The 15829-nt window shown below is 34.3% G+C and overlaps 1 protein-coding gene across 9 annotated transcripts in view; it reads left to right on the top strand.

Annotated features, from left to right (window-relative positions):
- NRPC2 (nuclear RNA polymerase C2) overlaps positions 1–15829 on the top strand; it is a 217515-nt gene that overhangs the window by 14502 nt on the left and 187184 nt on the right. For 5 of the 9 annotated variants that reach the window (XM_089829229.1, XM_089829230.1, XM_089829233.1 and 2 more), the window contains 7 exons: positions 3215–3293; positions 3375–3502; positions 3661–3753; positions 6412–6490; positions 6582–6672; positions 6776–6828; positions 7293–7357. In XM_089829229.1, the coding sequence (XP_089685355.1) occupies positions 3215–3293; positions 3375–3502; positions 3661–3753; positions 6412–6490; positions 6582–6672; positions 6776–6828; positions 7293–7357 (588 nt within the window). Of the gene's footprint in view, positions 1–2881; positions 2975–3214; positions 3294–3374; positions 3503–3660; positions 3754–6411; positions 6491–6581; positions 6673–6775; positions 6829–7292; positions 7358–15829 lie in introns of all 9 variants that reach the window. The other 4 variants (XM_089829234.1, XM_089829235.1, XM_089829237.1 and 1 more) reach the window with 3 other exon arrangements.

The following is a 15829-nucleotide window of genomic DNA, read 5'->3' as shown; positions in this document are numbered from 1 at the left end:
TCATCATCGATAACTGAAAACATTGAATAATCATCATACATGCATGAAATATAGAGTACCAAGTAATCTCATCATATAATAAACTGAGTGTAAAACAACATCTGATAATCTCTAAAATAATAATACTAGTCATCAAACATAAAATTGGCCTAAAAGAGTTTGGCAAGGATGACTGAAATGCGACTTAGGGGCAAGCACTACATGCGAATATTATTTATACAAGGTATTCAAAAAACTAGAGTACACATCAATTATGCTTACAAAAAGAGAATTACATTATTTGGCTGGCAAGTGTCATATGATAGCATAACGTTATGTTGTAATTTATCTATAAATCAATGATGAATTGCAGAATATGATATCTGAGTCCTATTAGGATCAGAGATCCTTATTTATCCTAATATATATTAGATATATAAATATATATATCCAATAAGAATATATATTCAAGATATATAAATTCAACATTAATAATGGTATACAGAAATTATATTTTAATCTTATTACTATTTGATTAATAGAAGGGAAGTTTGTGATGTTACCAAGGAGGGGCTTGTTTAAATCCAAGCAATGGATCTTTAACCCAAGAAATGGTAGGGGCTAGTGCTCCGTACTTGGACCTATAAACTTTGAGAGAATCCATTGTAAAGTTTGTATCTAGGGAATTTGGATAACACCTACTCCTTCCTTCATTGAGTTGAAATATTAATAAGATTGAGTACGATTGTTAAAGATATCCTCAATCTAATAAGATAAATGACTAATCCTACCATGTACATTACAATCCGAACCCTAATCATGAAACATAAGTTAAATTAAGTAAAGTCTTGATAGGGGACATCACACCCTGTCAAAACCAAATGTGCACACCCAATACTTGTACAGCCTTCTGGTAGGGGCGATCTGCTCTAGGATGATAAGGACAGCATATGGGCATAGAAAATTACATGACGAAGAGTTACCTGGCAGTTATGATGACTCAGTGAAATTGCCCATAATCATTGCATCCATCCATCAATCATAATATCCAAAATGGTGAGGATCGACCAACAAGAAGGGTTGTACAACTAGCTTGGAAGTATTGTGAGTCAGACAAAGAAACAGCAAAAAATGATGCTACGAACCCTTGCAAGAAACACCAAAAAATGAAGACTCCAGTCTGCAATCGAACATCATGAAGATTCTTGTTTTTTGTAAACCCAAAACTTCTAATATACCCTTATATTCAAGTCTGCAAACCACATCAATGAAACACAAGCATAGATTCAGGATGAATGTATAAGCAATTAACCAGGAAAGATCTTTGACCACTGTGGATGATATTCTCCATGATAGCTTTTATCCTTTTAGGAGTTCTTGGAGAAAAACTGACAACATAACATTAACATATAAAATCCTGGCATATTGAAATGAGCTCCAAAAAGACCCTTATATACTTAACCAAAACTCAACGCCCCTTTTTGGAGAATAAGGTTTGATTTCATTAAATATTTTCTTTTCATAACTTGGGTGCTCACTCCAACCAGGGTCTACTTCACTTTAATATTTAAATAAAGACTTAGGCATAATATAAAGTTAAAACATAGTAACTTGCATTTATTTTAAATAAACCACCTGACTTGTGGAAAGCATCACACAAAATCGGTTCCTGAAATTGAGTGTACCAAACTGAAGTCAAGGGACATTGTTTATGCTGAAATATTGAGTTTCTAAGAATAGCCATGGGCTCAAAGAAATGTGGAGCATGGACCAGGCTTTCACAATTGCTTCTTAAAGCGTCACTTCGTATCTGACTTCCAACAGAGCTCAAAGCCACAAATAGAAATGCTGAAAGAACTAGAAGTGAACTGCAACAGCTCCAAGAACTGCAGAGCTCCTAACCAACCACACTAGCCTAGGGGAATACAAGGAATAGGCTTATGGTCACCAAGCTGACTAGGCTTAGAGAGGGGACATTATATCCTTTTAACCTTCATTTTCATCAAAGTGGAGCCCTGTAATGAACTTAAGAGAGCACCAATTATCGAATAGTTTTTTTGTTTAGATGGCATGTTTAATGGTTTCAGGTTATAGGATCTTGCCATTAATAACAATTAACGAAACAGCATAACTACTGGGGATTATTTTAAAAAGCTGGCCACTGATGGGGAGAAGACTAGATAAATATGTAGTAAGTGCAATACCTAATAAATTACAACCCTGTGGTCGGTTCCTGGTTTCCATGGAATGAATTTATTATTCAACTTTGAGAAAGCCTAGAACTGGGTTCTTTATATGATGGGCAGCTAAATTCAACAATGAGCACAACTTTGTTTTCTTCTCCTAGAATTATTGTAACATGAATACTACATTCAACATTGTACCTACTTTATTTGAATAAGAAACTAATGATGATAATGGGCTATTTGCAACAATTTCCTTCAATGAGTAGCACTTAATTTTTCTTCATTAACCTAAATTGGTCCCTCTTGTCCATTTATGGAATATTTCTTCATTACCATTGCAAGTAATGTTAAATATTTTATGTAGTCACACCTAAAATATCTATTTTATTCTCATCCATGACCTTTTTGTGGTTATGCTTAGAAAAATAGCGTATATGATTCCCTACATGGTTACATTTCCTTCTGATGTGCCGAGGGGAGATTGTTCTAATAAAAAAGGATTATCATGTTTTACAATCCATGTATAACTGCTGTCTTATCCAATTTTCTCCAAGTCATCTTCATATCACCCTAAATCTCTATATTAAGCTATGATTCTTGGATCACCAAATGGATCAGAAAAGGAAAGGATCAGGTCCAAGTAAATTATCAGTGTTCTCAATCTAAACATGTGCTTTAACGATCGAGGAGATTCCAATCTTTGTCTTCTCCTGCAGGTCCAGGATTTGTTTCAGAAGCTCCATCTAAGTGCAACCCGACTTTTAAAATAGCTTCCATTTCATCCTTGGATCCGAGACCATAAACTTCAGGTCGCTTATTGGGGTAGTCTATGGATATAAAACTGCTTTTGTTATTGATGTTCACTTTTGCTATGGTGATTTAGATATATTATTTGTCTTTTCAAAGTTTAAGCCAGTGAGGACTAGGATTTAAACTCTAGCCCATTATGAGTGGATCATCTATATTTTTAGTGGCTGCTGAGAAACTTTTCCATTTGATGATTGCATTGTTATTTAGCCTAGACTTTTTACGGTTTACCTTTGTGGCAGATCTCCTGGCTCTAAAAACATAGAAGCTCCCGTTAAGACGGCAGTTGACAAATTTCAGCTGCTTCCAGAATTTCTTAAGGTGGGTAGTGTCTCTTTGTTTGATGCTGCTTTTTTCTCTTTTCTTAGATTGGATAATTTAGTATAATCATTTCATTTTCAGGTTAGGGGACTTGTAAAACAGCACATAGATTCTTTTAACTACTTCGTCAACTGTGAGATTAAGAAGATTATTCATGCAAAAGCCAATGAAAAAATAACCAGTGATGTTAATCCTAATTTTTATCTCAAGTAAGTGCACTTTTGGAGTTTTTATATTTTCTTGAGCACAAAGCCTCTGCAAAGTTTCCTACTGGGTATGACATAATGATGATTGTATTCTATTCAAGAAAGTTGTATTATGCTTCAATTGTATGCCTATCGATGATTATTTTTTATTTTTCTGACAGGTATATAGATATATACGTGGGCATGCCTTGTGTGGAGCAAGACTACATTTTTGAGGACATTGCACCCCACAAATGTCGCTTAAGGGATATTACGTATGTTGATAGATAACTCGATTTTATGTTGGAAAAATTTATCTAAATGCACTATAGCAGTGATATTGCCTTGAAGAGGACTTTACTTTTGTTGTTTTGTTTTTGTTGAATGCATTTTGATTTCAAAGTTTTAAAAGAAAATACTTAGAATTCTTGATTTGGGCATCTGGAATAATTGTGGTTTGTTGTATTGATAGTTTCATGCAGCGATTTGAAAGTTGAATTATGCCAAAAACATATGGATGCTTTAAGCTGATATAATTGAAACTAATAAAGAATGCTGTTTGTACCACTTCAAAAGCGGTGCACTTTGGAATAGGATGTCTTTGAAAACTGTTACATTCTTATTCTAAATGTACCGTTCAGAGAAAGAAAATGCGTAAAATGAAAACTGCTATTGTAATGAAAGAACGTGATATTGGCATCAAATTTTGTGGAACTTGTCAAGGGGGATTAGAAACACCCTTTGAAATAAATCATTGTAACCGGTGTATTCTCATTTTGGATTGACAGTCTAGTGTTCTACAGGGATGTGTCCCTTCCAATGAAAAATCCCACGTCCCCTACATGGGGATGTTTCTAAGACTTGGGGGCTTGGGGGAAATGCCCCCTCCCCCAGCACCATCTCTGTCACCTCCACCAGGGTTGCCTCCGGGGTGCTTGCTATCATGCTGATTGCAACCTTTAACTTTGTGAAAACTAATTAACTTTTCATGGGGGATTCATAGAGATGTTATATTGCAGATTTTGCCTTGATTCACCTCAATTTTAAATTTTTTATATCATTGTCACCTCCTATTGCCTCTCTTCTGTTGTTCCCTCACTGTCTCCTTGCTATCCCAAATTAAGGTCCTTGATCCATCTGTTCCTGAAACTCATCCCTGCGTCCTCATGTCACCCTGATCGGGAAGCTCTGTGGAACTATGTGATTTTTAAAATAGAATATCTATATTTCAATGGATTGTGTTGTATTCAGCAATGCTACCAAATTTTGTCCAGTGATTTTGTTTGCTGCAAAAATATTGCACTACCAAATGCTATATAAATAGAACAAATCAAGTATTTATAGATGAAAATTATTGATTGCTTTGTTCAGGGTAGTGCTTTCACAACCAAAATGTAGTCCATTGAGGACCATGTATAAAATTGGACAACTCCCCCGACTATGAGAAGTGTATATACAATGCCCAATAGTTGCCAATTAGGGCACAATCATTAGCAATCACTTACAAGCATTCTCAGCAATTTCCTTTAGTTTTCAGCTAACACTTATAACCTCAATTCTTTCTACACCATTTGCTCATGATCTGGCAAAACTTTTATGTCTTTAGCTTTTCTTCATTCCATGCAACTAAGTTACTGACATATGCAGCAGGGTCGATTGTATCATGGGCAATCCATTGAAATTTCTTTTCCTGCACTACCCAAGCCGCAAGCGTGTTGCTGTTTTCCTTATTAGTCAGGAAAACATTTCTTTGCATTTTATATTTGGCGATCTCTTTATTTTATTTTAGTTTAAAGTTAACATCAATATTATTGGCAAACTACATAGTTCACTGCAATACATAAATGTCTTGCAGAAGTCAGGTTCATCTGGATTGGGAGTCTTTTTGCCTGAAAGGGCTCACGTCTTGAGCTTAAGATCCTGTTTTGCCTTCAAGAAACTATCTGTTTCTAGTGCAACAAATTTCTATTTCTTGAGAAATTTTCAGACTGAAAATTATTTATACCTATAACATAAACCAAATATATGTTACTATAACCTAAACCAAATATATATAGACAGACTCAAAAAGACCTAAAGGTAGAAGTACCGAAGCAGGAAAGACAAGTCTTCAAAAGTATCATGAATATTGATACCTAATATGTGGAAAGCATATATGTCTTGCAGAAGTCAGGTTCATCTGGATTGGGAGTCTTTTTGCCTGAAAGGGCTCACGTCTTGAGCTTAAGATCCCGTTTTGCCTTCAAAAAACTATCTGTTTCTAGTGCAACAAATTTCTGTTTCTTGAGAAATTTTCAGACTGTGAAAATTATTTATAACTATAACATAAACCAAATATATGTTACTGTAACCTAAACCAAATATATATAGACAAAGACCCAAAAAGACCTAAAGGTTGAAGTACCGAAGCAGGAAAGACAAGTCTTCATAAGTATCATGAATATTGATACCTAATATGTGGAAAGCATATTTAAGAATACTTTTACCGACACAATTTTGTATGGAAAATTTAAATCAGCCATTGACTTCGCTTTAGATAAAATTTGATATAGTTGTATCCTTGTTTTGACATTCATCAAATATAAATGCCAGTCTTAAAAATATAAATCTTGACAATGTTATCACTCTTATTATCTTGTATAGTGAAATTTCTGTTTATCTGCTTATTGATATATTAGAATTCTTCTCATTCAAATATTGGTTTTCTTGTTCATGCGAGGTCAGATCGTATTTGCAAGCTACTTGTTCTTATATTTTCCATTTATTAGCTCAAAATATGCTCAAAACGTTTTTTGTAAATGGAGAGGATGTTGATTCTGTATTGTAGCAGAAGTTACATAATGTATAGACGAATAATAAAAAGTAATCAGTGAAATACCTTTTCTTGAAGATTTAAACCACTTGTTTGATATGCTACACTACATTTCTTATAGATACGCTGCGCCAATCAATGTTGACATAGAATACACTAGAGGACAGGAGATTGTTCAGAGAAAGGGGAAGCAGGGGCAGGTAGTTTTAGTTGCTCATTTGAAGAGCTATCTGACATATTTAGTAGCTTATGTATGTAAATGGTGAAAATAAAAAAAACGTTTTCTTGTAGGGAGCTCTTACAATTGGAAGGATGCCTATTATGCTTAGAAGTAGCCGTTGTGTGCTGACAGGCAAAAATGAGGCTGAACTCGCAAAACTAGGTATGTTAAATTAAAAACCATGCATTTGAGATCAATTGATTTTATGTTCTGAGTTACAACTTTTCTACTCTGCAATTATCAATATTATGAGTTGAATTCACAGGTGAATGCCCTCTTGATCCAGGAGGCTATTTTATTATTAGGGGAACAGAGAAGGTATTTGGATTCTAACTCGTTTAATGATGCTTTAAACCTCTATCTAAATTATAGTAACATACTAACATGACTCGCTGTGAGTCACACGAGTCACCCGGGTTGGCGAGTCGGGCCACTCCTGCTGGGTCAAAATGACCCGTGACCCTGACCTGCCAAGTCATCAAATATCTTATATTTCTATTAGTATACCTTGGCTTGCCAAGTCACTGTCGAGTCACAATTGAGTCCGAGGCGGGCCACAAGTCGAATTGCCCTTGCCGAGTTAGAGCTGGCTCCGAGTTTCATGACTTTGATTTAAATGTATCGTCTACAGTCATGATGTCTTTAACTAAGTACTTCCATCATTTATTGCCTTAGGACTTGTTTGGGGTTAAAACTATGTTAATTTTTGTAGGTTTGTTTCTATTATGCGAATAAGGCTGATTATATGTTGTTAAAGTTTATGATAGTACTCATTCTTTCAGGTCATTTTAATTCAGGAGCAGCTCTCAAAGAACCGAATAATAATTGATACTGATAGTAGTGGCAGGTTGGATGCTTTCCTACTTCTTAAAGTTAATGTTAGTCTTTCAATATACAATAAATTCTTTAATACGCAGAGTTGGAAAATAACCTCATTATTTTTTCATTAAATAGTGAACTTTCCCTGCATTTTTATTCTGCTGCAGTTCTTCGCATTCAGTTATTGTTGAATCTCTGAAGTAATAATGCTGACTTTTTGTGCAAGTATACTATAATATTTTATTCAATATAAATAGGATTTTTATACAAACTTTATAAATTTGCTTACTAGGAAACAATTTCACAATTATATCATCCTAATTTATTCTATATGGGTGTGGCTTCAACAATTTAACTGCCCAACAGTAGGTAAGTGGAAATAATTTTTTTGTTTAATCAAACAATTAGTATGTACTAACAATATTTTACTAACTACAAACCATAGGTGTACGTGTAAATACTAAGGCCAAACTGTTAATGTTGTAGCTTCAGTCAGATTGAATTGACGCAGATACAATTCTTCTATGGTTATTGGTCAATCATCAGTTAGACTTATATATTTATTATATATATTATATATTATCATATTTATTATATGTATCATTATATATAATAATATGTATGTTATATATAATTTATTAATATTAATATTGTCTAATCAATGATTGATTAATTTATTACCAAATAGACATGTCTCTTCTATGGTTATTTATATTACTTTCAAATCTGCAATTGGAATACACAGAAATAAACCATAGTGCTTAGTACATTTGTAGAGATCCTTTCACTTAACATGGTATCAGAGCCAAATCTGCAAATGTAAGAGGACGTGTTTTTGAAATTATTAGCAACTTGACATAGAAGACTCTTCAAGTGGTGGGTGTGTATCAGGACAAGTATTCACCTCAAAACTCAAAGTATGAACAACAATCATCGTGAAAGTCTCAAGCAACATAAGACTCTGATTATAGTGGGAAGTATAGTCCAAATGCGGCACCTAAAATAATTGGCAAAAATAAGAAGTGCAGTTTTTAACTAAAATCTTAAATGGACAGCAGCAATTCATTCTGAACGAAATAATGAATACAGTGCCCGATGGAAGACATACAACGGTATATCGAAGGAAATGTTTCAATTGGAGTATGAAGCAAAGAACTTATATACGGTGGACAGATGTATAAAAGTCTGTTGTGTTTAATTGTAACAAAGAAGAAATGTTATGTAGTTAATGTAGCACATAATTGTTTGAACATCGTTCTAATAATTTCATCGGGCTAACAGACATAGTACTAAGAAGGTCCCGATAAGGGTGTGTATTGGCAAGTAATTCTGTAACTTTTTTTTTTTTTGAATAAGGTTCTGATGATTAAGCAGTGTGTTCCCTTGGGTACCCGATAAAAGACAAAGGAGTAAATTCATAACAATTAAAGTGATAAATAAAAATCGCTACAGGAACGGCAACCATATTGGGCATATAGACAAACAAAGAAATTATCATCTCATATCCTAAAGTTATCGGGGCTAGTATTCTTCCCGTGCAAACAGGTGTTTGAAGACAGACTTGAAGAATTTGTTTGAGGAAGCTGCCACTACAGACCAGTACATTTGGCATCGTTCTAAGAAGACAAAAATTGATAATATTTGTATATAGCTGTTTGGTGTTTTTTTTGTTATGAAGTTGGGGAGTTTCAATTAAGCACATGATGAAACTGTCATCTGATAGTGAGAGTTTCAGTTCATTGTCAGCCAGATGTCAGGTAGTAAATAGCCACGTAACTTCTAGTTACAATTATGGAACTGTCTTTGTGTTTGAAGCTTTTTATCGAGCTAACTAGCACCCGAGCAGGACCCCATATTTATTAATAATATGTTTATTTATGGGGAGTTAAACTGTTTTGAACTATCTTGTCACTGTATAATATTTCATTTCCATGTTCCAAGTTTGTTATCAAATGAAAAAGTATATATCAATCAGTACGAAGTCTTTGAGTAATATTGTCTAACAAATAATCTGTGTAAGCATCACGAATAAATAAGTGAAGCACAGAAATAAATAAATGCACAGTGGGCATAAAATATACTGGAATACAGATTTGGTGGTGGAATTTGAACAATCAAAGTGGAGAAACTGATAATACAGGGATTTCTGGTACTTCACATATTTTAGTTGATATAGAGGTAACATGATTTTTTATCAGATCGGCAAAGTTTATTAGATTGCTCTGAAAATAATACAGCATACAGAACGTGGATAGCTATAAGGTGGGAGCAGAGAAAAGGAAACTTTGGTAAGACTCAGAAATTCAGTGATTAGATTAGTGGTTGTGATGAATAGAAGTAAACAAAAACAATAAACAAAATTCAGAAATAGTAAGAAGTAAAGTTCAATCATAAGAGGAGCGACCCAAAGTAAATGTTGCGATAATAATAGATATAAAAAAATAAAAAAATAAGAGGGACCAAAGATTAAAATGGATTGTTGCATCGAAACAAGCACTAAGTAAAGAGTATAAGGAAACATTTCACATAATCCAGAGAAATATATTTATTAATTTTCCTTATAGCTGCTGAAGGAAGCATTTAGTGCAAGGATGGGATCAGTATTAATGGAACCTTGAATTGTTATATTTCTCACACATAACAAGCAAGCATGCAGATAAAGACATCTAGTTATGTTGAGAATAGAAACAATATTCTTGTTATGAAATGAATGTTGCATAAGGAGATAATTATGATGAGATCACATTGAAACACAACATAAAGAGTCTCTTGAGAAATGACATAGAGAAATGATATCATGAAATTGAGTAACTCATCAAATATCATTATGTTGATATACTAAGTGGAGAATACACTACCTTATGAAGATGTGGATCAAGAAAGAGGCTAAGTGATATTTTTTAATGATACCCATTGGAACAAATTCATTATAACACATACTGAAGTGCCGAATCAACGGATTTAAGCTGCAGTCAAAACATAAAGAACAATAATGTGTTTTCCCAATACGTTCTAATGGCCCCAAGTTGATGGAATGATCAAAGGCCTAGATTCTGCCACCAAGTTTTAGAGAACGAGGAAGCTCTTGTTTATCATCTCGGACAATCATTATGAAAGGTAATTGAGGTTTGCAGGCATCTGATGGTCATTTCAGACATAGAGGTTGATGACTAACAGAGTAAGAAGTTGATATCATTCATGGATGATTATCACTCATTGGACTTGATAGTGATTGAAAACTCTTTAAAATGGAGTGAGTGGGAATTTTATATTGTGGGGGGGGTAATAATAACCAATGTTCTCCATTCCCCATTTGAACCATCTTTAAAGGAAATATGTTAGAGAAGGGACATGATTAGAGTTCCAAATTGAACTATTATTTGATCTAATGCACAGGACCTTCACTGGAGTAACTTGTATAGATAAGTATTTATTACCCTTAAATATTTCATTTAACTTCTCACTAGTCTATCTTATTTCAATATGTGCTATAAGAGCCATTTGCCTTGATCTTTTCCTTTTCTCTGGGAATGTTCTTGTAGGAAAAGAAGAGGGAGTATACTAAGTCGAGATGGATTCTCCACTAATCAAAATACTTATTGACCTAGGGAAGCATGACACTACTTGCTGCCAGGAGATTACAAGGATTATCAGATTCAGAGGGAGTTTGATACTTCATCTAAGACAACCCTGTACGAGGAGGTTAGAAGGGTGGTATCAGGCTTGGAGGGAATATGACATTCCATCACAAGCAACCTTGATCAGAAAAAGTCAACAGATTGAGAGGGAGAAGTTCGAGGACCAATTCCTTGTAATTCATTCTTCGTGAGAGAGAAGCTTGAGGTGAAAACCTTGTTCTAACCTCTTAGCTATGGTGGATCCACCCTTTGACTTGGTTCACGGTGGATATCATGAGAGATAATATTTTGCATATGTGGATTATGTCATGAAAGATGACGATCTTTTATTGATGTATTTGGGAGTTTGCTATTGTAAGGTGACGATCTTAACAATGGCTTGATCTGTTATCATGATTGACTACATTAAGTTGCTGTCCTAGAGTGCTGGATATCATGATAACAAATGTATCATGATAGACTACATTAAGTTGCTGTCCTCGAGTGCCGGAGATCATGATACTTGTCATGATGGAGATCATGACATTTTGATTACTTGTTATTTGATAGACTATATTCAGTTGTTGTCCCGAAGTCCCGGTGTTCCATAAAGTTTAAAATATGGGTTCATAGCGATGAATTTCACGATTGGGGAGACTTGTATGAAATTTGTGGATGGCTGGGGTGAGTGGCGGGGAGTGAGGGCAGGGGAGGGGGGAGGCAATGAATTATAAAAAATATATAAGCAATTACAATTCATTTTTATTGTTTATGAAAATTTTAAACATTATACCAATCAAAACCTACAATATGTTAAACATTTCTTATTGCTAGAACTGTTGGAAGTGGATCCATCTTTTTGAAGCTCTTCCAAATGCCAGAGGAAACTCCTCAATGCTAGAATTGCTGGAAGTAAATCGATCTAGCTGATGCTCCTCCAAATTGACACCATTCAATCACATTGTGCGGCTTGATTCCCATCAATTTGAGTTGGTTCCTTTGGGTCCACATCCCATCGTTCTACTAGCCTTTTAGTGTTTTTGCATGCAAGTGTCTTGTGGTCTACAAGACACAAGGCACCATGTGCAACCACAAGCTTCTTTGCTTACTTAGAGCTAAGCTTTGCTCCTCTTAATGAAGTGGACGATTCTCTATATAGACTAGTTTTTCTTATTAGCAAAGTAATTAAAAAACTTGATATCAAAAGTAATTGGCAACTGTATTTTTTAGCAAATGGGGGCCCTAGCTCTTTAGTGTTAGTAATTTGGTCCAATCATGACAGATGGCAGCAACCTCCTTTGCATTTGTATAAATGTAATAATTGCCTTTGTGAAGCTTGTTGTCACCTTAGTATTTTCTACACAGACAAATTTTTTGAGCCTTTGCTCATACAATTTTAGGTACAATGTATAGGTAGCCATGTGCAAGGGAGTGTTTAGCTTTTCCCATCTCCTCCGAATGACTGACAATAGAACTGCAAGGTGGGTTTTTTCTTCTGTACGTCGACTCTTTCATTTTGCCATGCATGCTGTCCATCTTGTCATACATTTAGAGATCAACCATATTTGATCACTGCGAAATTTGGAAATGTGATGCTTGCATTGTATTTTGCAAGAGTTAAAAAGTGGTTCTTGTTATCACTTATTTTTCTCTCTTCCTTGCTTTGATTTGGACTTATTAAATCTTCTCTCACATTATGACCATTAGTTGCAAGAGAAGTATGACACACTTCTGATATCAATAGGTAATAGATTTGCCTTATTGAAGAGAGTCTAGAATAATGCATTTGACATGTGCTGCAACTTGTCAAATATCGCCATATCTTCAGCATTAATGACAGACGGTTTTAGCTAGTCAATTTTTTCCATCTCCTTTACTGCATTGTTCATGGCATGCAAACAAAAGACCCAACAATATGTTTGCAGGAGCTCTACCAACTTTCTTTCTGTTTTACACATAGATTACATTCATCATGACTTGCACCATCACATGCTACCATAATTTGGATGAGTGGGCTATGTCCAAAAATCATTCACCCTACCTGCTAATGTTGCATCCATTTGAAACCTATGTTACACCAAGTTTCTAGGATGGGGATGAGAGGGAATGAGAGCATTTGTTTTGGGATGGTAGGGCAGGGGAGGATTTCTTTTTAGAGAATAGCAGGGAATAGCAATATTGAAACAGGGAAACTGATGCAAAAGGACAGAGTAAATACATCCAATCTTGTATGCAACCCATTTCCCATTCTCTCCTTTCTAAAAGAGGAACTATCAACATCTATCAAAATCTGAAGTTTTGTGTTTCAAATACGCATAAATATAAATAGATTACAAAACAAAAATCATGTATGTAATGGCCACTCATGGCCTTTCAGCTCTATTCAAACCCACTTTGTGAACACACCTCTTCAGAATGCTTCTCCAAGCTTTCTTTAAAATCTGCAATTCAATACCTGTCTTTATTTACTTATTTTTCTTTTTTCCTTCACACAGCAGCCTAACTTTTACTGTTCTCATACACTTTTTCTCTTGTTTCTCATGCACTCAACTCTCCGGCATCAAACCATCCTTCCTTCCTACTCTGCGTTATTTTTCTCTCTCTTGTGCAGTAATTGCCTCGTTATTGCAGTCCCCCTTTTCATTGCTCTTCCTTTGTCTTTTTGTTTCTTTGATTAATTAATGCTTGCTATGGTAAATCGATGCTGTATTAAACAAAGGAGGTAAAAGCTTTTTATATAAATTTACAAAGCCTATGTCTATTATGAAACAATCTTGAACCAAAGACAAAAATAAAAAGTACCAAAGACTAACTAAGATGACCATTAAAGAAACATTACAATATTCTAATAACCCTCCCTTAATGGTCATTGTCTAACTACCTTGTATAAGAAACAAATGTCTTTTGGTTAAAAATTATTTTGAACATTTGGCTGCTACTGAGACCCTCCCTGCCTGGATCTGTAGAATGTCAATGACCAAGAGTAGCCAAAATCCATCCAAAAAAGAAAAATAGCTAAGGCTACCGCTTTCAGAACGAGCTGCAATAGGAGACAAGAGCTTGACATTGACTCTGCCTTTGAGATGAGGCTACCACTAACCCTCGAATTTGCAAAACCTATGACTGCAAATCATCATAAAATGTCCAACCTGATGTTCGGTAATGGAACCACCCTTTCCTGTAGATAGAGACATACTGAGAACAATGCTAAATTTCTTGCAGTTTTGTATATTTTATTTTATTTGTTAATTTCTATTTTTTAGTATAACAGAGGAAGAACAATTTTTTCCTCTATACTTATCGATTGGTCACCACTCTACCCTTAATATTATTATATAAATAATAAATAAATAAATATATATAAAATACAATAATAATATAATTATTATATTATCAATTCAATTATCTCAATAGTAATTTTTTAATATAATAATTACACTATAGTAAAATATAATTATATTATCACAGCCATTCATGTTATCTATGTCAGCCTGCAGGAATGTGACCATAGCTACAATAACATCAACACTCCCTCATAGCTAGGGAGGAGTCTCCATTTACAATTTACATCATCTTTTGTGACGATTGATCATAATGGCTACATCCATATGTGAAAGATATCATCTCTTGCTATATCAACCATTATGACTTATCAATAGATATCACTTTATGTGATATTCACCATTATGACTTTTCATAAATATCACTTTTTAAATATTTAATATTCTTGATCTGTGAACTAATTAGAAATTCAATATAGATAAATTTAATTATCTTTAAATTCAATATTCCGTCCATCCTTTTATCACGGTCCCTTACACTTTATTACATATTGAATAATAGTGTTTGGTGTTCTTCTGCAAAATCATTCTTGTCATTCCCAAACAGATTGAAGGGGACAATTATATGTATTGACGTGTAACGATAGGTCTCCTAATGAATGCTGATTGAAAAAGCATTGGCACGCTGAAATTTGGAATAGCTCATCATTGGTAATAAGCATTCGAAGGTAAAGGGACCAATTATAAACGTTAGAATATGAAATATACTATGGTACGAAAATAGCATAATAATATAGATTTAACATTATTTAATTAAATGTATTTTGTGCATTGAGTAAAGTAGCTGAATAATTAATATAATTAATTATTCAACTATGTTATTAATTTATATCTTAATGCTTTTGTGTTTTTCGAGTCATAGGAAGCACTCCTTAAGCTAACTTCAACACTCCCTCTTAGCTAGGGAGGTTTCCATAGTAGTTAAAGAAAAGCAAAACAAATTAATTTAAATATCTTCATATGATATACAATCATTTGAGAAGTATCTACGACATGGTATTTGCCTAGATATCACCTTATGCAATTTCTCCCATAGTTAATTTTAAGACATCTACCATTTTGTCCTTGGATACCACCGCATGCATCATCCTCCATAATGGGTTTATAATATCTACCATTATGGTATATCCTTGGGTAGTACCATATGCACTTTCCCATCATAATGGATTTAGAAAATTATCTTCATGGCATGTCATTAGATACCACAATATGTGCTATCCATCATGAGGATTCTAAGACATATACCATTATGTCCTTAGACACTGTCGTGTGCACTATCCTCCATAATGGATTTATAATATCTACGATTTGGTATATTCTTGGGTAGCACCATATGCAGTTCCCTTCATGATGGATTTATAAAACTACCTTTGTGGCAAGTCCTCAGATACCACCATATGTGCTATCCACCATGATGGACTTTATGAATCTACTATGGTGTCCTGAGATACCATAGTATGCGCTATCCTCCATAATGGAGCATCCTGGGTACTTTGGCAACCTTGCATCAACCAAAAAAAAATATTTCCATTTTATTGTTCA

Source organism: Cupressus sempervirens, chromosome 5 (assembly GCF_028749045.1).
Source record: "Cupressus sempervirens isolate cs-2001-9-10 chromosome 5, ASM2874904v1, whole genome shotgun sequence".
In the NCBI taxonomy this organism is placed as follows: Eukaryota; Viridiplantae; Streptophyta; class Pinopsida; order Cupressales; family Cupressaceae; genus Cupressus; species Cupressus sempervirens.
This window is presented reverse-complemented; position numbering and strand designations above follow the sequence as displayed.